General features: G+C 57.8%; 3 protein-coding genes across 3 annotated transcripts; 2 read left to right on the top strand and 1 right to left on the bottom strand.

Annotated features, from left to right (window-relative positions):
• The first annotated feature begins 567 nt into the window (after positions 1-567).
• PPP5C (protein phosphatase 5 catalytic subunit) lies at positions 568-7,729 on the top strand. Its single transcript, XM_052779460.1, has 13 exons — positions 568-751; positions 1,226-1,467; positions 2,930-3,077; positions 4,126-4,247; positions 4,357-4,422; positions 4,512-4,610; positions 4,758-4,863; positions 5,315-5,457; positions 5,807-5,894; positions 6,022-6,062; positions 6,173-6,351; positions 6,784-6,865; positions 7,560-7,729. Exons 1-13 carry the CDS (start codon positions 634-636, stop codon positions 7,620-7,622), a joined length of 1,497 nt encoding a protein of 498 aa, XP_052635420.1. The 5' UTR covers positions 568-633; the 3' UTR covers positions 7,623-7,729.
• A 1,035-nt stretch (positions 7,730-8,764) lies between these two features.
• LOC128138140 (neo-calmodulin-like) lies at positions 8,765-11,200 on the top strand. The gene is made up of 5 exons (XM_052779458.1): positions 8,765-8,843; positions 9,253-9,396; positions 9,472-9,578; positions 9,652-9,787; positions 10,392-11,200. Exons 1-5 carry the CDS (start codon positions 8,780-8,782, stop codon positions 10,418-10,420), a joined length of 480 nt encoding a protein of 159 aa, XP_052635418.1. The 5' UTR covers positions 8,765-8,779; the 3' UTR covers positions 10,421-11,200.
• A 4,982-nt stretch (positions 11,201-16,182) lies between these two features.
• Positions 16,183-17,762, bottom strand: LOC128138141 (adenylate cyclase type 10-like). The gene is made up of 3 exons (XM_052779459.1): positions 17,435-17,762; positions 17,099-17,277; positions 16,183-16,417 (listed from the first exon to the last, which is right to left on the bottom strand). Exons 1-3 carry the CDS (start codon positions 17,588-17,590, stop codon positions 16,240-16,242), a joined length of 513 nt encoding a protein of 170 aa, XP_052635419.1. The 5' UTR covers positions 17,591-17,762; the 3' UTR covers positions 16,183-16,239.
• Positions 17,763-22,200: the final 4,438 nt, after the last annotated feature.

The following is a 22,200-nucleotide window of genomic DNA, read 5'->3' as shown; positions in this document are numbered from 1 at the left end:
AAACCTGCTCTGAACCCAGCGAGGGCTCCGCCTCTGCCTGGGGGGGGACACGGTGGGGGACACAGGGGGATGATGGGGACATGGGGGGGACATGGAGGGGTTGGTGGGGACATGGGGGGGCACGGGGGTTCATGGGGACATGGGGGGCAATGAGGGGGACATGAGGGGGTGATGGGGACATGAGGGGGACACGGGGGGCAATGGGGACATGCAAGGACATGGGGGGGACATGGAGGGTTTGGTGGGGACATGGGGTGCAATGGAGACATTGGAGGGACATGACAGGGTGATGGGGACATGAGGGGGACAAGGCAGGATGATGGCGACATGGAGGGCTGTGGGGACAAGAGAGGGACACAGCAGGGCGATGGGGACAGAGGGGGGCTGTAGGGACCCCCGGGGCTGCGGGGACTTGGAGGACACGGGGAGGCCGCGGGCTGCACCATGGCCGCTCTGGTACCCCTTCACCCCTCTCTATGGTCCCGCCCGGCTCCGCCCTCCCCCCCGCGCGGCGCGCGCCCGTTTACGACTCTGCCCCCTCTCGTCCTGCCGTCTTTGCGACAGCGGCGGCGGTACTTGGCGGCGCGGCGGGCCGCGCTCCTGGCGGTTGCCAGGGCGCTTTACGGCCCAGCGATGGCGGAGGGAGAGCGAGCGGAGAGCAGCGGTGGCCCCGGCCCCGGGCGGCCCCCGAGCCCGGCCGAGCTGGAGCGGGCCGAGGCCCTCAAGACCCGCGCGAACGAGTTCTTCAAAGGTACCGGCGGCGGCGGGGGGGGCCTGCCAGATAGGGAGCCATAGGGGGGCAACCAGGGGCGGGGGCTGCCAGATAGGGAGCTGTGGGGGGCAATTAGAGGTAGGGGCTGCCAGATAGGGAGCCATGGGGGGGCAACCAGGGGCGGGGGCTGCTAAATAGGGAGCTGGGGGGGGGCAATGAAGGGCAGGGGCTGCCAGATGGGGAGCTGTGAGGGGGGGCCATAAGGGGCGGGGGGCTGCCAGGTAGGGATCTATAGGGGGCTGCCAGACCGGCAGCCGTGTCGGAGGCAGTCAGAGGAGCAGGCTGCTGTATAGCGAGCCGTTGGGGGGCAATTAAAGAAGAGAACCGCTGCGAGATTGGGAGCTGCGTGGGAAGCAAGGGTCGGCCCCAGGGGGAGTCAGGGCTTACCCACAGGGATGGGGGTGCCACCCGTGGGTGGGGGTCTTATCCCGCTGATGCCCACCGGCCGCCCAGGGAAGGACTACGAGAACGCAGTGAAGTACTACAGCAGCGCCATCAAGCTGAGCCCCACCAATGCCATCTACTATGGGAACCGGAGCTTGGCCTACCTGCGCACCGAGTGCTACGGCTACGCCCTGGCCGATGCCACGCGCGCTGTCGAGCTCGACAAGAAGTACATCAAGGGCTACTACCGCCGTGCCGCCAGCAACATGGCCCTGGGCAAGTTCAAGGCCGCCCTCCGTGACTATGAGACGGTGAGGCCAGGCACCTCAAGGTGCCCCTCGGCACCCCTCTGGTGTCAGTGTGTCCCCCTGGAGTTTGGGGCAGGCTTGGGGACCCCCTTGGTGTCAGTGCCCCCCCCCCCAAGATCAAGGGAGGCTTGGGGACCCCCTCATCACCTCCCTGGTGTCAGCGTGTCCCCCTGGAGTTTGGGGCAGGCTTGGGGACCCCCTTGGTGTCAGCGTGTCCCCACCCTGAGGTTGGAGGAGGCTTGGGGACCCCGTTGTCACCTCCCTGGTGTCAGCATGTCCCCCCCTGAGATTGGGGGAGGCTTGGGGACCCCCTCATCGCCTCCCTGGTGTCAGCGTGTCCCCCCTGGAGCTCAGGGGAAGCTTGGGGAGACCCCTGGTGTCAGCGTGTCCCCCCCGATATTGGGGGAGGCTTGGGGACCCGCTTGGTGTCAGCATGTCCCCGTGGAGCTCAGGGGGAGACTTGGGGACCCCCTCGTCACCTCCCTGGTGTCAGCGTGTTCCTCAGGAGAGGCTTGGGGACCCTCTTGGTGTCAGTGTGTCCCCCTTCCCCTCCCCCCCCCGAGATCAAGAGAGGCTTGGGGGACCCCCTCATCACCTCCCTGGTGTCAGCATGTCACCCCAGAGACTGGGACAGGTTTGGGGACCCCCTTGTCCCCTCCCCAATGTCAGCATGTCCCTTAGAGTTGGATGGGTGGACCCTTGGGGATGTCCTTGTGTCCATCCCCCCACTGTCCCCTGTTGCTGGGGGAGACCTTTGGGGACCTTCTTGTCCCCTCCCTGGTGTCAGCACATGCTCTTAGAGCTGGGAGAGGCTCTTGGGGATCCTCTTGTCACCCCCTACCATCATCAGGTCACCTAGAGCTGTGGGGACACTTGGGGACCCCCGATGTTCCCTTCCCCTGACTAGTGCCAGAATGTCCCCCAGAGCTGTGGGGACCCTTGGGGACCCCCTTGCTCCCCACCCTGAAGGTCAGCACATCCCCCAGAGCTGTGGGGGCACTTGGGGACCCCATTGTCTCCCTACTGACATGCCCCAGTGCTGAGGGATCCTCAGGGTGCTGAGGGATCCTCAGGGTCCCCCCGACCCCCTCAGCATCAGTACATGCTCTGGAACTGAGGGACCCTTGGGGACACTGTTGTCCCCCTAAACTCATGTCAGCCCGTGGTTGAGAGCTGGGGGGACCTTTGGGGACACACTGTCCCCCACCATGTTAGCATGTGCCCCAGAGCTGTGGGGATGCTTGGGGACCCCCTTGTCCCCCCCTTCCCCCATGTCAGCACATGCCCCAGAGCTGTGGGGACATTTGGGGACCCCCTCGTCCCTCCCAGCATCAGCCCAGCCCTCACATCCAAGGGTCTCTCTGTCCCTGTCCCCTCTCAGGGACATCCCAGGGCAGTGGGGTGCTGGAGCCTGGGCGTCCCCGTCCTCTGACATGTCATCGTCATCGTCCCGTCCCCCCCCCAGGTGGTGAAGGTGAGGCCCAATGACAAGGACGCCAAGCTGAAGTACCAGGAGTGTCACAAGATCGTCAAGCAGAAGGCCTTTGAGCGGGCGATCGCCAGTGACGAGCACAAGCGCTCTGTTGTTGACTCCCTTGACATCGAGAGCATGAGTGAGCCCCCCTGACCCCCCCTTGCTCTTTGTCCCCCCCCCCCTCAAAATCAAGGCACCCCTTTCTCCACAGGCAGGGCGGAAGGAGGAGGGGGCCGTGAGGGTCCCCAGTAAACGTTTGGAGGTTGCTGTGAGGGTCTCGGGGAGACCTTGAGGGTCTTCAGCAAAGGCTTGACGTCCCTTGGGAGGATTCTGGGGGGCTCTGGGGGTCTCGTGAGGGTCTTGGAGGTCTCCATAAAGATTTTTGGGGTGGGGGTGAGGGCTGTGAGAGTCTTAGGGGGACCATGAGTGACCCCAGCAAAGCCTCGGGGCCCCCATGGGGGTCTTTGGGGTCTGTGATGGTCCCTAGCAGAGGCTTGGGGTCCCTGTGAGGGTCTTGGGGACCCTTTGAGAGCCCCTGGTGGAGGCTCAGGGTCCCTGTGAGGGTCTGGGGGGGTCCATGGGGGTCCCTGTGAGGATCCCTGACAAAAGCTCAGGGTCACCTGGGAGGGTCTTGGGCACCTTGGGGGCCCAGCAGAGGCTCTGGGTCCCAATGACAGCCTTGAGGAGCTGTGGGGGGTCTCCAGGAGGGTCTTAGGGGACCATGGGGGACCCCATGAGAGTCCCAAGCAGAGACTTAGGTTACCCAGAAGGGTCCCTGGAAGGGTCTCAGGATCCCCACGAGGGTCTCGGGGCACCCATGAAGATCCCCAGCAGAGGCTTGGGATCACCATGAGGGTCCCTGTGAGGATCCTGCCATCCCTGTGATAGTCTCTGGTTCCCCATGAGGGTCTTGGCATCCCAGTCAGGGTCCCCATGAGGGTCTTGGTGTCCCTGTGAGGGTGTCAGGGTCCCCATGAGGGTCTTGGGGTCCCCATGAAGGTGCCCAGCAGAGCTTTGGGGACCACATGAGTGTCCCCAGCCAAGGCTCAGCATCCCCAGAAGGCTACCGGGGTTCGTCAGGGGCTGTGAGCTTGCAGGGAAGGACAGCAGGGGCGTGATGGCCCTTCGGGGACTTGTCCCCACTGTCCTCTCGTGTCATTGGCCATTGGGGGGGGTTCGTTTTGCAGCCATCGAGGACGAGTACAGCGGCCCCAAGCTGGATGGTGGCAAGGTGACGTTGGCTTTCATGAAGGAGCTGATGCAGTGGTACAAGGAGCAGAAGAAACTCCACAGAAAATGTGCCTACCAGGTACCCCAGTTCCCCCAAACTCCCACCAGTCCCCTGCTGGGATCTACCCTGTCCCCAAGTGTCACATGTCCTCCTCCTTGTCACCTCTGCTGACCCTTTGTCCTGGCAGATCCTGGTGCAGGTGAAGGAGGTGCTGGCCAAGCTCCCCACGTTAGTAGAAACGACGTTGAAGGAGGTGGGTGCCCCTTGCCGGGTGCCGGTGCCGCTGGGTGTGTGTGAAGTCCCCAAGCGGTGACGTGCCACCCTGGCTCATCCCAAATGCAGACGGAGAAGGTGACGGTGTGTGGGGACACCCACGGGCAGTACTACGACCTGCTGAACATCTTTGAGCTCAACGGACTGCCCTCCGAGACGAACCCTTATGTATCCCCCAGGAGGGAGTGGAGTTGAGCCGCCCCTGCCCCAGGGTCTCACCGGGATTGATCCCACCCCCGTGGTGGGGACAGGTGTGGGGATGGGTAGCACGAGGGGACAGGGACCCGGGGAGCTGTTTTCCTGAACTGGCTGCAGATATTCAACGGGGACTTCGTGGACCGTGGGTCCTTCTCGGTCGAGGTCATCCTCACACTCTTCGGCTTCAAGCTCCTCTACCCTGATCACTTCCACCTGCTCCGAGGTAACGCGGCCACCGTGGGTGACGAGTCCTCATCCCCCCATCCTGGGTTGTGGGGCCATGTCCCCTCTCCCCAGTTGTGGGGCCTCGTTCTGCGCCCATGTCCCCTGTCCCCAGGCGTGGGACCAGCTCACGGGGCCACATCATCTGTCCTGGGTTGTGGGGCCGGGTCCCCTCTCCCTAGTTGTAGGGCCATGTCCTGTGCCCCCTGTCCCCTCCTGGGTTGCAGGGCCCTGTCCTGGGTCCTGGCACCGTGTCCCTAGTTGTGGGGCCACGTTCTCTATCTCTGGTCCTGGGGTTGAGCCGTGGGGCCGTCACATGTCCTTGGGACTTTGTGCCTTGTCCCCCATCCTGGGTCATGGGGCCTTGTTCCCTGCCCATCTCGGGGTGAGCCGTGGGGCTTTGTCCCCTGCCCGGTGTCCCCAGGCCTGGCAATGCCACCGCATCCCCGTAGGGAACCACGAGACGGACAACATGAACCAGATCTACGGTTTCGAGGGGGAGGTGAAGGCCAAGTACACAGCGCAGATGTTTGCTCTCTTCAGCGAGGTCTTTGAGTGGCTGCCGCTGGCCCAGTGCATCAACAGCAAAGTGCTGGTGAGGGGACACCGTGTCCGTCCCCCCTGTCCCCAGCCCAGCCCCTGGGATGTCACTGTGCAGGGGGGGGTTTGCCTGTGAGCTCCCTGTTGGTTGGGGGGTCCCTGCCATTCCTGTCCCCAGGGAGTTGGGGTGGTCCCTGTCCCTCGTGGGGCTTGGGGGGGCCCCCACCATCCATGTCTCTGGGGGCTTGGGGGTGCTCCCTGTCGCAAGTGGGGGGTCCATGCTGTCCCCAGGGGCTGGGGGTCCCTTCCCTCCTCACCCCTGGGGTTGGTCCCCACTAGGGTTAGGATGGGGACGGGTCCCTGCCGTCCCCATTGTCCCCGTACCAACGTGGCTTCTGTCCCAGATCATGCATGGGGGTCTCTTCAGCGAGGATGGCGTCACCCTTGATGACATCCGGAAGATCGAGAGGAACCGGCAGCCCCCGGACTCAGGTGGGAGATGGACCCCGAGAGATGCCCCTTATCCCCTGCTGTGGCATCCCAGCCATCTCTGAGGGACCTAGATGTACCCCCCTGGGGCAGACAGGGGACCCTGACCCCCCCTCTGCTTCCTCCACAGGTCCCATGTGTGACCTGCTCTGGTCCGACCCGCAGCCCCAGGTGAGTTGAACCCCGGCGGTGGGTCCCCAACACCTCCCCCTCTGCCCCGCCGCCTTGGGGATGGCCACTGCCTTGTCCCCAGGGTCCCGGTGACACTGGTATTCCCGCAGAACGGCCGCTCCATCAGCAAACGTGGAGTCAGCTGCCAGTTCGGGCCTGACGTCACCAAGAGCTTCCTGGAGCGCAACCGCCTCGACTACATCATCCGCAGCCACGAGGTGAAGCCTGAGGGCTACGAGGTGGCCCACGATGGCAAATGCGTCACCGTCTTCTCTGCCCCCAACTATTGGTGAGTGCCACCTGCACCCGGGGAGGGGGGGGTGCCACTGCTGCTGGGGAGGAGTGGCCCCATTGTGCCTGCTCCCCAGCTTATGTGTACCCTTGGTGTCCCTTGAGACTCGGTGTCCCAAAGCATCTCCTGTTCCCATCACTGGGGTGTCACCATGTCTCGGCATCCCTGTGTGGGATGTTGCCTTGGTGTCTCTGCACCATACCTCAGCGTCCCCAAGTGTCCCTGAGCCTCAGTGCCCCTGCACGGGGCTCTACCTCAGTGTCCCCAAGGGTCCCCGAGCCTTGGTTGTCCCTGAGCTTTGCTGTCTGTGTACGGAGCTGTACCTCCATGTCCCCAAGTGTCCCTGTCCCTGGGGGTCCCCAAGCCTCGGTGTCCCCATGGGGGGGGCCATGCTTTCGTGTCCCCAAGCATCCCTGTCCCCCCTGCCAGCGACCAGATGGGCAATAAGGGCTCCTACATTCACCTGCGAGGCAGCGACCTGCGCCCTGACTTCCACCAGTTCACAGCAGTGGTGAGTCTGGGGGGGGATACTCCCCCTGAGTCTAGGGACCCCCCTACCCCCTGCCTGGGGACCTGTTGAATCTGGGACCCCCTCAAAAACCTGGGGACCCCCTGAACCTGCAGTCCCTGAAAGCTGTCCCCAAAGACCACTGAAATCCTCCCTAGGGACACCCCCAAATCTGTGCCCTGCAAACCCTCTTTGGTGACATCCTGCCCCTCCCTAAATCTTGGACCCTCCAAAACCCACCCCAGGGACCCCCCTCAACCCTGGGAGCCCCAAACTATCCTTGGGGACCCCTAAAACCCACGCTGGAGCCCCCCTGAAACCTCCACACCTTCCCTGAACCTCCCAGTGACCCTCCTCAAACCTGAGCCCCCCCCTGCAACCTCCCCCCCCCCAAACTGTGGGACTCCCCAAAACCCTCCCTCAGCCCCCCCCCAATAGTTCCCCAGATCCCCCCTCAAGCCCTTCATCAGCCCCTTCCCCAGCCTGGGGTGATTGGGGGGGGCTTCATGGGGGCTAGGGGGGAGCTCAGGGGTTTATGGGAGGGTTCATAGGGGCTATTTGGGGGGGCTGGGGGGGCTGTTTGGGGGGTAATTACAGGTGGTAGCACCCATGGGTGCCCTAGGGCTGGGATTTTTTTTTGGGGGGGGGGAGGTGGAGGGAGCCGATTTGTCCCCTCACCCCCCCCTTTCTCCCACAGCCTCACCCCAATGTCAAGCCCATGATGTATGCCAACACCCTGCTGCAGCTGGGCATGATGTGACCCCCCTCCCCGGGTGCCTCCCCCCCACCCCAGCACCCCCCAGGGGGGTTTTAATATATTGGAAGATTGTATTTATTCCCCTCCTTCCAGTGCTCCTAGTTTGCCCAGTTTGGGCAGGAGCTGGGACTGCACCCTGGGGGGGGGTTGGGTAGGGGCTGGGGGCAGGGGGGATGTCCCTCTGCTGGCATTACCCCCCCCCGGGGGGGAGCTGCCCCTTGTTGCCCCTCCCCCAACAAGCAATAGGTGAATGGAGATGGGGGGGGTGCTCAGGATTTGGGCCCCCCCCCCCCCCCCCCCCCCGTGGTCCCTCCCAGGACGTGCCCCCACCCCCCCCGGGCGATTTTACCGTCTGTAATTAATGATGTTAAAATAAAGTAATTATTGTAAACTGGGCGGGGACCCAGGCGTCGGGGGGGGGAGCAGCCCCCACTGTTGCTATAGCGACCCGTGGCTGTAGGTGGGGGTTGTTTCCATAGCAACCAGCTGCCCGTTGCCGTTGCAGCCTGGGGGCCGTTGCAACGCCGCTCTTGCGACGGTGACTCGCTGGCTCTTGCCATGGCGGCGGGAGTGACCATTGGCGGGAGGGGGGGGGGGGGTAAGCTGCTCATTGCCATGGCGACCTCCCCACGGCACCCACGGCAGAGTGGACGGGGCTAGGAGCGGGGGGCGGAGCTCTCCGTTTCACGTGACTCTGGGCCACGCCCCTTTCCTGCTCTTTCTCCGCCTGCGGCCGCTTTGGCGCATTGCGGTTCAGCGGAAACCAATCAGGGCGGCGCTTTCATCCCGCCGCGCCTCCCCAGCCAATGAGGCGGCGGCGCACAGCGAACGAGAGGGATCCTTCCGCCGGGGGCGGGCCCTGACGGGGGTAGGGCCTGCGGAAGGGGCGGGGCCAGAGGGGGATCCGCGGTGCTGCGGAGGAGGAGCCTCTCGCCGCCACAGGAGCGCCACGGTCAGGGGGCGGCACCGGAGTTGCCATGGCGACGGGGGGCGCTGTGGGGCGGGGGGGCCCCACCGGGGTTGCTATGGCGACCAAGGGGCTGCTATGACAACGGGTCACTGGTGGTTCGGGGGAGGCCTATGGGTGCTGGGGGCATGTTGGGGTTGGGGGGGGCTGTGGGTGGCAGTGGGTGTCGGGGTGTTGTGTGCTGGGGTATCCCATGGGTGCCCCCTCACCCTTGTCTCCCCCCCAGGCTGACCAGCTCACTGAGGAGCAGATTGCAGGTGGGGGGGACACAGGGGGTGACAGCGGGTGAGGGGACCCTAGAGGGGACCCTGGGTGGGAAAACACTTGGGGGGGACACTGGGGAGTGGGGGAACACTGGGGGGGAGGGGGGTTGGACCGTGGGGGGTCAATGTGGTAGGGGAACACACCAGGGTGGAGGGGTAACACTAGTGTGTCAGGGTGACAGTGGGACACCCTGGAGGGGACATTGGGGTGTCAGTGTGACAGCGGGATACCCAAGAGGGGCCACTGGTGTGTCAGGGGAGTAGCACCAGGGCACGCAGGAGGGGACGCTGGTCATCAGGGTGACACGGGTGCGCAGCTGGTGGCACCCATGGACCCCTCTGGCTGTCCCTGGCCCCCACTGGTGACAGCACGTGACCCCGTCTCCGTGGTGACGGTTCCCAGAGTTCAAGGAGGCGTTCTCGCTCTTCAACAAGGATGGGGATGGCACCATCACCACTAAGGAGCTGGGCACTGTCATGCGCTCACTGGGCCAGAACCCTACCGAGGCTGAGCTGCAGGACATGATCAACGAGGTGGATGCCGATGGTGAGCCCCACCTGTCCCCACGTGTCCCCTTGTCCCTCTGTCCCCCTGCTCACTGTCCCTTCGTCCCACTCCCAGGCAATGGCACCATCGACTTCCCCGAGTTCCTCACCATCATGGTGAGGAAGATGAAGGACACAGATAGCGAGGAGGAGATCCGTGAGGCTTTCTGTGTCTTTGACAAGGTGGGTCAGGGACAGGGATGGGGACAGGGGAATAGGCGAGGCAACGGTGTCACCACTGTATCCCCAACCCCAGGACAGGAATGGGTACATCAGCGCGGCAGAGCTGCGGCATGGGATGACCAACCTGGGGGAGAAGCTGACGGATGAGGAAGTGGACGAGATGATCCGAGAGGCCGACATCGACGGTGATGGACAGGTCAACTATGAGGGTGAGTGCCACTGTCACCCCGGGGGTCCCCGCTGTCACCCGGCATCTCCTCTGTCGCCCACAGGTCCCTGCTGGCACCCAATGGGACCCCGTTGGCATCCACCCACGGGGCTCCTCATCCCCTGGTGCCGCGCTGTGTTCCCCATCACCTTTAGCATGGGGTACTACTGTGTCCCCTGTCACCACCGGCCTGGGACACCACTGTGTCCCGTCACCCCTGGCAAGAGCTCTGTGTTGGGGACAGGGACACAGCAGGGACAGGAATGGGGATGGGGACAACATCCACGTCTCCTGTCACCCCTCTCACCACAAATGTGGGATCCCACTACGTTCCCCCATCCCCAAGGGGCCAGACCCACCGTGTCCCCTGTCCCTGCCAGCTTGGGACCCCACATTGTCCCCTGTCCCCACTGTGTCCCCCATCCCCACTGGCTCTGCAGTGTCCCCTGTCCCCATCCCTGTCCCTGCTGTGTCCCTGTCCCCAATGCGTTCCCTGTCCTTGCTGTGTTCCTGTCCCTGTCATGTCCCTGTCCCTGCTCTGTCCCCATTGTGTCCTTGTCCCCATCATGTCCCTGTCCCCACTGACCCTCCCTCTCTCCTGGTAGAGTTCGTGCAGATGATGATGGCGAAGTGAGGGGTACGAGGCCACCAGGAACCCCCCCGCTGCCACCGCCTGTCCCTGCCACCAAGAGGTCCCCAGGCCCCCCTTGCACCCCAAACCCACCATTCGGGGGCACCGATGGGGGCGCTGGGAGGGGGAACCCCACCAGGACAGAGGGACCCCAAACCCTCCATAGGGGCTTTGGGGGAGGGTATGGGGGGATGCCATTTCCCCATAGAGGGTTTGGGGGGATCCGGGGCAGATCCAGGGTCCTCCTCCACAGCAGGACCCCCTTTGCCCCAGGAGAGTGTTTTGGGGCATTTCAGTGGGATTTTGGGTCTCGGGAGGGTTGGGGATCCCTGGGTGTGGGGAACTGGGACCAGGCCCTGGTTTTGGGGCATTTTGGGGGGCATTTGGGGCCCTTTTTTGGGGGGGGGGCACACCAAGCTCTGGTTTTGGGGCATTTGGGGAGAATTTTGGGCCTTGGAGGGGTGGGACCAGGCCCTGGTTTTGGGGCATTTTGGGGGAGAAGTGGGGGGGCTACAGGCCCCCCCCCTCCCCTGTCCGGGCGCTGTCATGGGCGGCTAAAGCTGTGAAATAAACCACTGGTTTTATAGTTCCTGTGGCCTTAACGAGGCGCTGTAACGAGGGGCCCTAATGAGGGCCCTGATGCTGGTGGCACCCCCTGCACAGGGGGTGAGGGTGGGTTTGGGAGTGCCGGGGTGGCGTGATGGTGCATGGTTATGCAGGTTTGGGGGTGTTCGTTCATGTCAGGGTGTAGTTGGGTGCAGTTGGGGTGTATGAGTGTAGCTGGGGCGTACTTTGGACTGTAGTAGGGCTGTAGGTGTGCAGCTGGGATTTATGGGAGCAGGTGGGATGTAGTTGGGGTGCACTGGTTGTGTCTGCCTGATGTTTCAGGATGGGCTGTTGGGGTGCGTGTGAGGTGGTGTTGGTGTGTGTGTGGGATGTTGGGGTGTGTGTGTCCCAGGGTCCCCCCAGAGCCAATGCTGGAGAGCAGAGCTCCTGGGGGGGGGAGGCAGCCCCACCCATGGGTGCTTCTCTACTGATTCCACCCAAACACCAGGGTCCTCTACAAGTCCACCGCCCCAACACCTGGATCCTCTTCTGGTCCTTCAGGGTCCCACCTAGTATCTGGAGGGATCCATAGAGGACCAAGATGTTCAAGGGTGGGTCTGTAGAGGACCCAGGTGTCTGGGGGCATCTGGTCCTTTTGAACCTTAACCCCCCAAAAAAAACCCTTGTCACAATCAAAACCATCATTTAATTCAGTGGAGGAAGTTCCCAACTGCTGCGGCGTGGCTGAGTGTGGTCGTGCTTCCACTTGCCTGGAGCCAGATATGGCTGTGGTGCCACAGGGTGGAACGGAAACAGGCTGCACTTTGTGGAGAAAAGTGGTGAAATCGGGCTGGCTGTGTTGAAGATGCGCGTTCTGGGATCTGCTCCCTTCCCTGTTGGGGTGTGATATTACCCCCCCTGTGCAGGAAAACAGTGGTCAGCCTGGGATGAGTCCTGGGACACAGGAGGGAATGATCCTCTTAGTTGCTTTGGTGGCCTTCTGTGCCCTTCAACCACTGAAGGTTCAACCCTCTCTAGAGTTTCAACCACTGAAGGTTCAAACACTGAGGGTTCAACCAGTGAAGGGTCAACCAGTGAGGGTTCAATCCTCTCCCAAGGTTCACCCACTGAAGTGTTACCGAAAAAGCCGATCAAAGAAATTCTCTAAGACTTGATTTTGGAGTTTTAGGAAGCAGGCATTCTTTATTGCAGCGCTGGGTGCACAGCAAGCAAAATTTATATTGTTCTAGTCATATGCATATTCATATTATCATTTACATAGTGTCCACCCTTTGGTCATGCGCAGTGTGGGTCATCTCTTTTTCCTAGTTAGCTGGCCTTGGGAAGTTTTATTTACAAAATCTCAGCAGAACTCAAAGCTTATCATCAAGGCCCAAGGCTTCTTGTCTGTTGACGCACATCAGGCCTGAGGCCTCCTGTCTGTTGGTGCCTTTAGCGCATACCATTGACAAAGCTCAAGGTTTTCTTATCTAATTAGTACATACCAAAATTCTGAAGTTTTCAAGCAAGCAAAAGTTCGTTAGTACAGTGATACAGTAAAATTTTCCTTCTCCTGCCTTTGTTCAAGGCATCAGAAGGTTCAACCACTGAAGGTTCAACCACTGAACGTTCAACCCTCAAGGCAGGCAGGCTAGGGCAAAGTTATTCTTTTGGGGATACCCTCAGTGACACCGTTGCTTTCTCTTCCTCTGCAGAAGGATTTTTTTACATCTTTTCCCCTTTTCTCCTTGATTGCCCTTTGAAATTGGCCAAATTCCCTGTTCCCCACAAGGGATGAAGGGTTGGGAGTTGCCTTTCCCACAAACTCCTACAAAAGGAGAGACATCAGGTTAGGTGTAAGGCAGATGGAAAACCAAAAAGAATTTTGAAAATGATTCAGTGCAACATTTCAATGACTAAATGGAAAATTTCCTTGGCCCACGAAGGGGGGAAATTGGGGTTTTCCTGGAAAAAAAGGAAGCCCTTACCATGTGCACTGGGATGTGAAACTTGACATTTTGTGGGTCATACTCAAATGGTGTTTCTGGAATTATTGGTTCCACCTGCTGTGGCCACTAGTATGTAAAGAAAAAAATCCCCCAAATATTGACTGTTTTAGACTAAAGCAAGACCAGCAATTGCATGATATACTCAAGACAGTCAGCCTTCAGTTCTTTCCACTGCCTGGGAGAAACCACAAAAATGTCCCATATCATCTATTTGGTCTTTTCAGCCTGGCTGTGGGGACCAGAGGTGGCCAAAAGGTGGCAAACCCATTCTTTGGGTTAAATCTGGGACTTTTGGGGGTTATATCTTTGACCTTGATAGACTGAGAAGTTGATTTTTGTGGGAGCACTTGACTCAGTGACCACCTGTGGAAATAATAATATTATTGCTCTGGTTGGCAGAAAACCATGAGAACAGTGAAGTTCCCAGCGAAGTAATCATGCTGGAAGGACACAGAGCCAAGAATAGTGTAGAGATAAGATAGTTGCTGTTGAGTGGAAAATTTTGAAAAGCTTCTGCCCATGATTGCTGGCTGCTGCATTGGATACAGCTAGCAGATATAAGGACTCATTTTGTTCAATAAAGGGTCTTCGTTTGCAACCAGCTTCGGAGTCTGGTTTTCAATTGCAACAGATTTTGTCTTCTGTAGAGTCAATGTTCAATGGGGAGACTTTTACCGGATCGGAAAGACCGATGTGCCTTTTGGTGGCACAGGGGGACAAGGACAAAGACAATGTTGCTCTGTCCCACCTTGTCCTTCAAAATCTCCTCTCTGACATAAGTAGACATGGACCCCCCCCAACAGCAATGATTTCTGAAAAAAAAGAAGAAAAAAAGTCAGACTCTCTGGCTCCAAAGGGACAGCACCAAATCAACATTGGCATTTCCAGATTGGGTGTTTTAGCATTAAAATGTCAATGTATTTTGTGGAAAGAGCCCCTGGAGATGTTACCATGGGTGGGGAGCATCTGCAGTGTCAGCAGCTTGTGTGCATGTTTGTCTTTTCCTTGGCAGCTGCGAGAGAGAGCCCTGAAGTAGCCTCAGGTTCACCATCCCCTGTCCCAAGGCCTGCAGGCTTGGCCCTGGAATGGGCCAGAAAGTAGTGTTATAGGATCCTTCAGGATGCCTAGATCTCACTCTTGATCTCTGGTTTCACTTGGGACCTTCGAGACACCCGGACGCCTGGGTTCCCCCAGGATGTGTGGATTCACTGGGGACCTTCAAGACCCCTGGACACCTCCCCTGGGCTCCTCTTCCAGCAGCACCTGCAGAGCACAACCGGGATGGGACCTGGCAGCTGCCAGCACCCAGTGCCACCAGACCCAAGCTCTGCCCAACAGCTGTCCTCAGAGGGTGCCGGGGGGCCTTGCCCCCTTTCCCAGAGCCGCCAGGTGTCCCCTCACCTTGATATTCTCTGCCAGCTCCTATCTGTGGCAGAAGACATCCAGGCGCTGTGACAAGGTATAGTACCTGATGCTTGTGCACAAGTTGCAAATGGACTTCAGGAACTTCATCTTCTGGCCCTCATCCTGGCAGCCGGGGGACAGAGAGACAAACAGGGAGCGTGAGAGTTGGGGACACACAGCCAGCGGGACCAGAGCACTGGGGGTGCAGTGCCGTGTGGGAGGCCTGGGAGAAGCAGCTCTGCCCAGCCAGCACACCGCCAGCAGCCCGGCAGCAGAGCCCCTGTCAGCCGACGCCGGCACAGCCGTGTTCGAAATGGCCACGGTTACCTTTTCTGGGCTGCTGACAAAGGCCTGGATGAAGTCCACGATTTCCTGTTCCTCTTCGTACATGGGTAACTGGCTGATACCTAATAAAGGAGGAGAGCAGGGAGGGCTGTAGTGAGAGTCTGGCGGCAGGAGAGAGCAGAGGAAGGAGCCCTGCCCTCCTTGCAGCTTCGTGCCCGGTCCCCTGGCGCAGTCTTCCCATGTGTGTCAGGGCCGGAGAGTGCAGGGCAGACAGGCTTCTGTGATGCTGGAGCACAGCGCGGCGGGGAAAGCCCCCAGTGCACCGGGCTGAGGAACTGGCTTGCAGATAGGCAGGAAAGGTCCCCATCCCACAGCATCGCCGCCTGCTGCCAGCCCAGCTGCCTCTCTCTGCCCGTGCCCCGGAGCAGGAGCGGGGTCCCCTCTGCTCTCTCCCTCCTTGGGAGAGGCTGTGCTGGGGCCAGCTCCCAGCTGCCTGAGTCATTCAGGCAGCATCACGCCCACCACCCGTGGGACCCGCGCTGCCAGCATGCCGGGGAAACGGCGATCCTGGCATCGAGCAGGGTGCGGTCGCTGGCCCCAGCCCTGCCCAGAGCGTCAGGGCACCTCACTCACCAGTCAGCAGCGGCTGGACCATGCGCAGCTCGTCGGGCTCCGGTGGAGACCTGCTCTCCTGGGGAGCCCCGTCCTCCTCCCAGGCCACGCTGGAGGGGGTCTCTGCGCCATCCTGTGGGACAGAGGGAAGGGCTGGGCAAGGGGGAAGCTTCGGCGAAACGCCTTGGCCTCACCGGGGCTGCCAGGGGTGGCGGGGAAAGATGTGGGCTGTGCTCGGGGGCTCCTTGCCGGCTCTGCGCTCCTGCCCTGTCCCATCGCTGTCCTGCTGGACACTGCAGGCTGGGGGCCACAGCCGTGCTGATCACAGGCAGTGCAGTGGGGGGGGGTCCCACTGTGACCCACCACCCGGGCAGGGAGGGCCAGGCCTTCCCCTGGGGGGGGGCACGGGGCCAGCTCAGCCCTGGGCACCTCCAGGCCCCCCTTTGCCCTCATGTCCCCCCTGTTGCCTTCCGGTGTGTCCCAGAGCCCCATGTTCAGACACCCTGGCATGCCCCCAGGACATCCCTTCCCTTTCGGCACACTGCTGAGCCCTGCCTCTCCCCCTCCACAACATTAAGTGTGTAAGATTTACTCAAGCTTAACAGAATTCATAGTTTTTGTTGCCTCACCTCAACTCTTCTCCTTTAGTGGGGGAAAGACAGGGAGCAGCAGTAGCCAGCTGACTATGTGGGTGGTGAGGAACAAGAGCAACAGAGAGGGCTAGGGTTTTAGAGGGTCTCTGGTTTTAATGTGACCGCAAATCAGAAGCATCTTCCATCAGGAGTCTGCACCAGGGCCTGTGAGAGAGCTGTAGCCATCACTGATGGAGCCACGGTAGCCATCAACAGAAATGATAAGACAGTGTATCACTCCGTGCCTCAGAAAGAAAGAAAGGCCCGATAGCAAAGGTCATAATAATGGAGCTGTTTAATGAGGTAACTTCATTTCCACCCTTCTGTTTTAAGTCTATCTGTGGCGGGAGTCTGCTGCCCGATAGGAGTCTGCTGCCCTGTCCGTGTTGGCCTTCATGCGCGCTGCCAGGAGGGAGAACGTCTGTCCGCTGGAAGTGCCCTCCAGGCTGAAGAGGTGCTCCAGTAAGGAAAGACAGCAGCTCTGCCGCAGCAGCCAGGCTAGCCTCTTCCTCCTGCCACACGAGAGAAACTGCTTGGCCCGGAGGCTCTAGCTGTGCAGTGCTAAATGGGACAGGGCCGGGGGAAAGCAGGGCGGCAGACAAGCCAGGTGCACCTCCTCGCAGGAAAGGGAGCTGACGGAGGGGCGGCTGCTGGAGCGGAAGGGGGCAAACAACGAAGCGGTGTCAGGGGAAGCTGACCGCCTGAGAGGGCGTGTTGGCACTGCAGTGCCAGGGGGGCCAAGCAAAGCTGGGAACCGGCAGGAAAAGGGGTATCACCCTCTGAGCTTCCTCATCCTCACACCTCACCTCCACCTACTGCTCCTTCCCCACGTCCTGGTCCTGCCTCCAGACCCCCTGCCCCTCTTCAGCCTCTACTCCCCGTTTACAGCTCTCTGTTGCCAGCCACCACCAACCCCCCGCCACAGCCGCCACGTGCCGGCAGACACATCCCCAGCTGCAAGCTGCTTTTGACCCAAGGGCCTGCTTTGTTCCCGTGACTGCGCAAGGAGGGAGGGAGTGTGGGGCTCTGGCGTCCCCTGGTCTACCCGCACATGGCTCCTTACTGCCTCGGTCCTGCTAAGGCCTATGTGTCAGGTTCAGGGTGGCCTCAAGCCTAGGCAGGTTGGGCCGGGATGCCTGGGACCAGGTGGAAAATGGCTCTTCCTCCCCTGGCTTCTCAGTTCTGCTTCTTACCGGGCCTCCTGCGGAAGGGAGGATGCTCTTCTGGCAACACAAGTGGCACACGGCAACTTTTCCACCTGAGACCTGACAAAGGTTCCAGTGGAGGTCTGGGGGAATTGTCTTCCGAGCAGGCTCAAAGCCTTCCTGAGCAGTTTCTCTGCCAGCTTCATGTGCCCCATATGCCAGCAGACCTGCAGAGGAAAAGGGAAACATCCCGATATGGACTAGTTGCCCAGGAGACTGCAGGAATCTCCAAGTGGCTGGAGATGCCAGGGATATCCCCTGCAACCGGGGAAGGCATCCAGCTCCGTCCCCCAGGAGATCCCTCCAGACCTGCCCGTCTCTTACCTCCCCTTTGAGGCTGAAGAAGGTGGCCTCTTCAAAGCAGGCGATCACATTTGCTTTCTTCTCCAGCGAGTTCCTCAGGACCTCCGCTTCGTTCAGCTTCATGAGGGCCTTTGCGCAAGCACACAGAGAGCAGGTGAGCGTGGGTGCAGAGCCCATGGCCAGCCTTGTCCTCCCTCATCATTGCCTCTGGCATCTGTCTTAGGAGGGCCTGTTTCTCCCCCTGGTGATGCCCGCCCAAACACAGTCACACTGTCTCAGAGCACAGACAGGCACCAGTGATCCTTCAGACTGCCTCCCTGCTAATGCCCCTCGTGCTAAGGGCACAGTGCCTTGTGTCTCTTGCCGCAGAAGAGGCAAACCAGAGGAAAAAGGCAGGGTCTGACCCCAGCATTTCCCTTCCAAGGCCCCACGAAGGCATGCCCTAGTGCTACGGCAAAATTGTCCTGCCCAGAGCCAGGCAGGACTGTGCACAGTGGGTGCTGGCAAGCAGGGCAACTCACCACGTAGCTGTTGGAGACATGCAGGTAGGCAGCCGCAGACTCCAGAAGGTAGTAGAAGGCTCTGGCAGCATCGCCCATCGCCACTGTGGCAGTACATCCTGCCCCCCCCCCATCCCGCCAGCAGGAAACAAAACTTCTCCAGGAAGGAAGAAGGGGAAGGAAACCCTGGGGGCCCCAGGTTGAAATTTGAACTGGCCAATCGAGATGCACCAGGTACACTGAGGTGACCCTCCTGGCCAATAGAATTAAATGACCACAGGTCATCTTCGACAGGGGTATAAACGGGGTCCCGCCGGAGGACATGTTGGCAGTCCTCCTCAGAGCAGCGGGTCTGCAGTCGGGGACTCCCCCTCGGGCCGGGGCACCGCCCGAGGTAACTCCTCGAGGGAGAGAGCCCTCAGCTTTTAGGTGAGTGATACGCGCATTTTGAGCCATCACTTTAAATCTTGGGGATTCTTAAGTCGGCCGTGTAGTATTAATTCTCTTTACATCATTGAACCTGTGGTTTTATAAAATGTTACCGGACTTCTAACTAACTTTTGCTGAAGAATAAATCTGAGTCTTAACACCTGTTGGATTTGGTTAGTCGTGCATCCGTAACACTCATCCCTTTAGACAAACTGTTGACCAAGTCTGGGACTAGGAGTGGATCCAGCCGCAGCCACCCCTAGGCTCCTCGCTGAGAAGGAGTCTAGAAAGCAAGGGGGTCCACTCTGAACCTCATGACTCAATGGGAGGGCTCTCGTTATTGTCTTCCCTGAACTGATCCCCAAATAAGCAAGGCCTCTAGTATGTTTGGTGATGTATGGTTAGCACGTTACACAGTTTACTGACGTAGTTTCATGCCATTTTTTGTTGTGAGCATACCAATTTTGGTGGTGAGCAGGCCAATTCTTGTTGTGAGCAAATAAAAGTTGAGTTTTGTGATTTAAAGGATCCCTGGTGTCGTTTCACCTTAATCCTGACCTAGGAATCAGCAAACCTGAGTCGTCATCCTGAGAAATTGGGATGTGACAAGGTCCCTTGACCTTACTTTCTTTTATGGCAAAACCGGCTTTCAGAAGGATTTGGATTATTTTCTTCCCCTTCTCAAAGACTTCTTCTGCCGTGTTATATCCCATATGATGATGTCATCAATGTATTGCAGGTGTTCCAGAGCTTCAGCCTTTTCCAGTGCAGCCTGAATTAGTCCATGGCAAATGGAGGGGCTGTGTTTCCACCCATGGGGCAGTCGGTTCCAGGTGTACTGGATGCCCCTCCAAGTAAATGCAAACTGTGGCCAGCACTCTGCTGCCAAAGGGTTTGAGAAAAATGCATTAGCAATGTCAATTGTGGCATACCACTTGGCTGCCTCTGACTCTAGTTCGTGCTGAAGTTCTAGCATATCCGGAACGGCAGCACTCAGTGGTGGTGTGACTTCATTCAGGCCATGATAGTCTACTGTTAGTCTCCACTCCCCATTAGGCTTTCGCACTGGCCATATGGGACTATTAAAGGGTGAGCGAGTTTTGCTGATCACTCCTTGGCTCTCCAGTCGATGAATCAACTTGTGGATGTCAATCAGTGAGCCTCGGTTGGTGCGATATTGCTGCCAGAGCACCGTTGTGGTAGCAATTGGCACTTGTTGTTCTTCAACCCTCAGCAACCCCACAATCGAAGGGTCTTGAGAGAGACCAGGCAGGGTAGACAGCTGTTTAATTCCTTCAGGTACTGGATACCTCTGTCCATGGTGGTCCACTTGCCTGACTGACGTATAACATCTTCCTTAAAGGGGTACCTTTCCTTCACACTTGACAGGAGTTGCCTCCAGAGGTGGAGGGCTTGTGTCCCTTTTCCAATTGCCTTGACAATGCCACCTTCCCCAGCAAGCTATCCCAGCTGCTTGGCTTCCCTACCTTCTAATTCCAGGCTACTAGCTCCATTGTCCCAACATCGGAGCAGCCAGGTGATAATGTGCTCACCTGTACAATGGCTGAAATATTTTCACATATTCCGCAGCTCATTCAAGGATAGGACTCAGGTGATTACCTGTGGTTCTGCCTCTTCCTCCTGTTGCCATGATGACCCTGGCTCATCTTCATCCTTCACTAAGCGAACTGATTTTTTTGTATTCTTCTTGTGTATGGGGGCAACTGATACTTGTGCGGAGTGGAATGATTCGCTTGTAGTCGACTGTATTATTATTTGCATGTGCTTTGCAGACAGTGTATTTATCACCAGAAATCCAAAAGAACCTGTACTGTTGCTTTAATAAACTGCGCTGCTCATTAATCTAGCCGTGATAGTTCGTTAACGTGACCAAACTCCCTAAGTCTGGTAATCCTAGTGTGTTGAACGTGGCTAAGCCAACAGTGCAGTAAGCTATTAAGTGCATCCGTCATCGTGATAGTTCAGCATATTGAACGCGACCAGACTTATAGTGTTGAATTAGACATCACTCAGAAATTAAACCTAGCCGCCCCCAGCCCCTCTTACGTCTGAGGATAAGCTGGAACGCAAGGGGGGTCTATTTTCTGCCAAAGTTCTCTACCCTTTAACGCAACAGAAAATTGGCATAGTTGGCAGGATTGCCATGGATAAACTGCTGCAAAAATATAACTGTGCCCCTTCCCCAGCTGGGAAGGAGTGGGCTCAAAAGTTTTGGAAGGATGAGAACGCATTGAGCAGTGTCAGGCTGCATTTGTGCGGTTTAGGAGCCTGTTTATCTTGTGCTCAGCAAGAAGCTAAGGAAGCCCCTGCTCCCAAACAAATTTCTGTTTTAGAATACGCAGCTTTGAAATCCAAAAATGAGGTGTTGAAGTCATCAAGGGCCTTTGAAAGAGAGACAGGAGAAAAACCAGCTGATAAACTTGTGAGTGAGAATAATCATCTTAAACAACTATTGGAAAGGGTGAATCAGCTATTAGATAAAACCTGAATATTCTATAGCAAGTATATTACTGTGAGAGACTGAATTGTTATCTTGAGCTGTTTGTCTCAAATTTTGTTAGGTGTGAGAGACTTCTCAAGCCATTCATCTCAAGAATTGTGGACTGCTTATCTCGAGCCCTTTGTCTCTGAGATGGCCTAAGCAGGACATTCCTCTGTCCATAAGGACAATTACTAGGCCACTGAGGCATTCAGGAGAGGAAACAGGCTGAAGCCGACAAGCATGTAAGAATGTGGAGGCTACCATTCTCACGGAAACTGTAGTCTTTGAGATAAGATACTGTTTTCTGGTGTTGATCACGCAAAGGTCATGTGATAGACGAAACCTGCAGCATGTGAACAGTGCATGAACAATACATATGTGCATACCTCATCGAAATATGCCCTATAAAAATCCGTGGAGACAAGCCATGGTGTGCACCCACCACCGAAGAACTGAAGACTGAGGACCAACGGGACACCGCTGGATCCATGGTGGTGACTATCCTTGCAACTCTATCCCGACTGCTTGCTTGATTTCTGCCTTTTCTTCCATTCTATCCTATCACTGCTATTTTCTACTTTTGATACTTTGGATAATAAAAACTCTTTTGGGTATATGGCATTTGACCTCGTTTGTGTCTTAATCTCGCTCTTGGGATCATATTGAAACCTTCCCCGACATTGGATCGGGACAATTACAAATATTGCTTTCCAAAATCTATGCTTAAATTACTGTTGGGAACTTTATTTGACTACTCATACTCTCTTTAAATATAAACTGTTAACCAAGTCTGAGACTAGGAGTTGATCCAGCCACACCTAGACTCCGACAGGAGTTTAGAAAGCAAGGGGGTCTCCTCTGAACCTCGTGACTCAATGGGAGGGTCTCCCCTACCTTTCTCTAACTCAATTTTTCTTTTTATGTTTCTCTCTCACCTTATTGCATCTTTGGTCTCTGTATACATAATTTTAGTTTCATTCTAACTTACTTTTCCTTTGTATGTTTCATCCATGTATTAAATACTAGATTGAACCTTGCCATTGTATTCTGTGAAGTCACACTTTTATAAATTCCTATTAAATCAGTTTTGCTAATACCCTTAAAGGTGATTCTTTAAGAGATCCAAACCACTCCTTTCGCAACAAATTAGCATCACAGACAGGATGGCAAGCAGTATCACTGATTACTTACAAAGCATGGAATAAGTTTGAGCCCCAAATTTTCAGAGGAATGGGCTCATGATAACTGATATGATTGGAAATCTGTTGAAGAACAGCTAAAACTGGCCAGGGTGTAGGAGTCGGTCAGAAAATCAGCATTGTCTCAACATTGTCATCAGGAACATGAACAGTACG

This window comes from Harpia harpyja, assembly GCF_026419915.1.
Source record: "Harpia harpyja isolate bHarHar1 chromosome W unlocalized genomic scaffold, bHarHar1 primary haplotype SUPER_W_unloc_2, whole genome shotgun sequence".
Classification (NCBI taxonomy): domain Eukaryota; kingdom Metazoa; phylum Chordata; class Aves; order Accipitriformes; family Accipitridae; genus Harpia; species Harpia harpyja.
Note: the sequence above shows the minus strand (reverse complement) of the source record. Positions and strands in the feature narration are given on the sequence as shown.

Excerpts from the sequence above, each read along its gene's own strand:
- PPP5C (XM_052779460.1), top strand. The coding sequence starts at position 634 with ATGGCGGAGGGAGAGCGAGCGGAGAGCAGCGGTGGCCCCGGCCCCGGG. Across the intron at positions 4,864-5,314 it reads TCACTTCCACCTGCTCCGAG|GGAACCACGAGACGGACAAC; the intron begins GTAACGCGGCCA and ends GCATCCCCGTAG. Across the intron at positions 6,866-7,559 it reads TCCACCAGTTCACAGCAGTG|CCTCACCCCAATGTCAAGCC; the intron begins GTGAGTCTGGGG and ends TTTCTCCCACAG.
- LOC128138140 (XM_052779458.1), top strand. The coding sequence starts at position 8,780 with ATGGGTGCCCCCTCACCCTTGTCTCCCCCCCAGGCTGACCAGCTCACT. Across the intron at positions 9,397-9,471 it reads CAACGAGGTGGATGCCGATG|GCAATGGCACCATCGACTTC; the intron begins GTGAGCCCCACC and ends TCCCACTCCCAG. Across the intron at positions 9,579-9,651 it reads CTTTCTGTGTCTTTGACAAG|GACAGGAATGGGTACATCAG; the intron begins GTGGGTCAGGGA and ends CCCCAACCCCAG.
- LOC128138141 (XM_052779459.1), bottom strand. The coding sequence starts at position 17,590 with ATGGGCTCTGCACCCACGCTCACCTGCTCTCTGTGTGCTTGCGCAAAG. Across the intron at positions 17,278-17,434 it reads TCTTCAGCCTCAAAGGGGAG|GTCTGCTGGCATATGGGGCA; the intron begins GTAAGAGACGGG and ends TTTCCTCTGCAG. Across the intron at positions 16,418-17,098 it reads TCCCTTCCGCAGGAGGCCCG|GAGGAAGAGGCTAGCCTGGC; the intron begins GTAAGAAGCAGA and ends CTCGTGTGGCAG.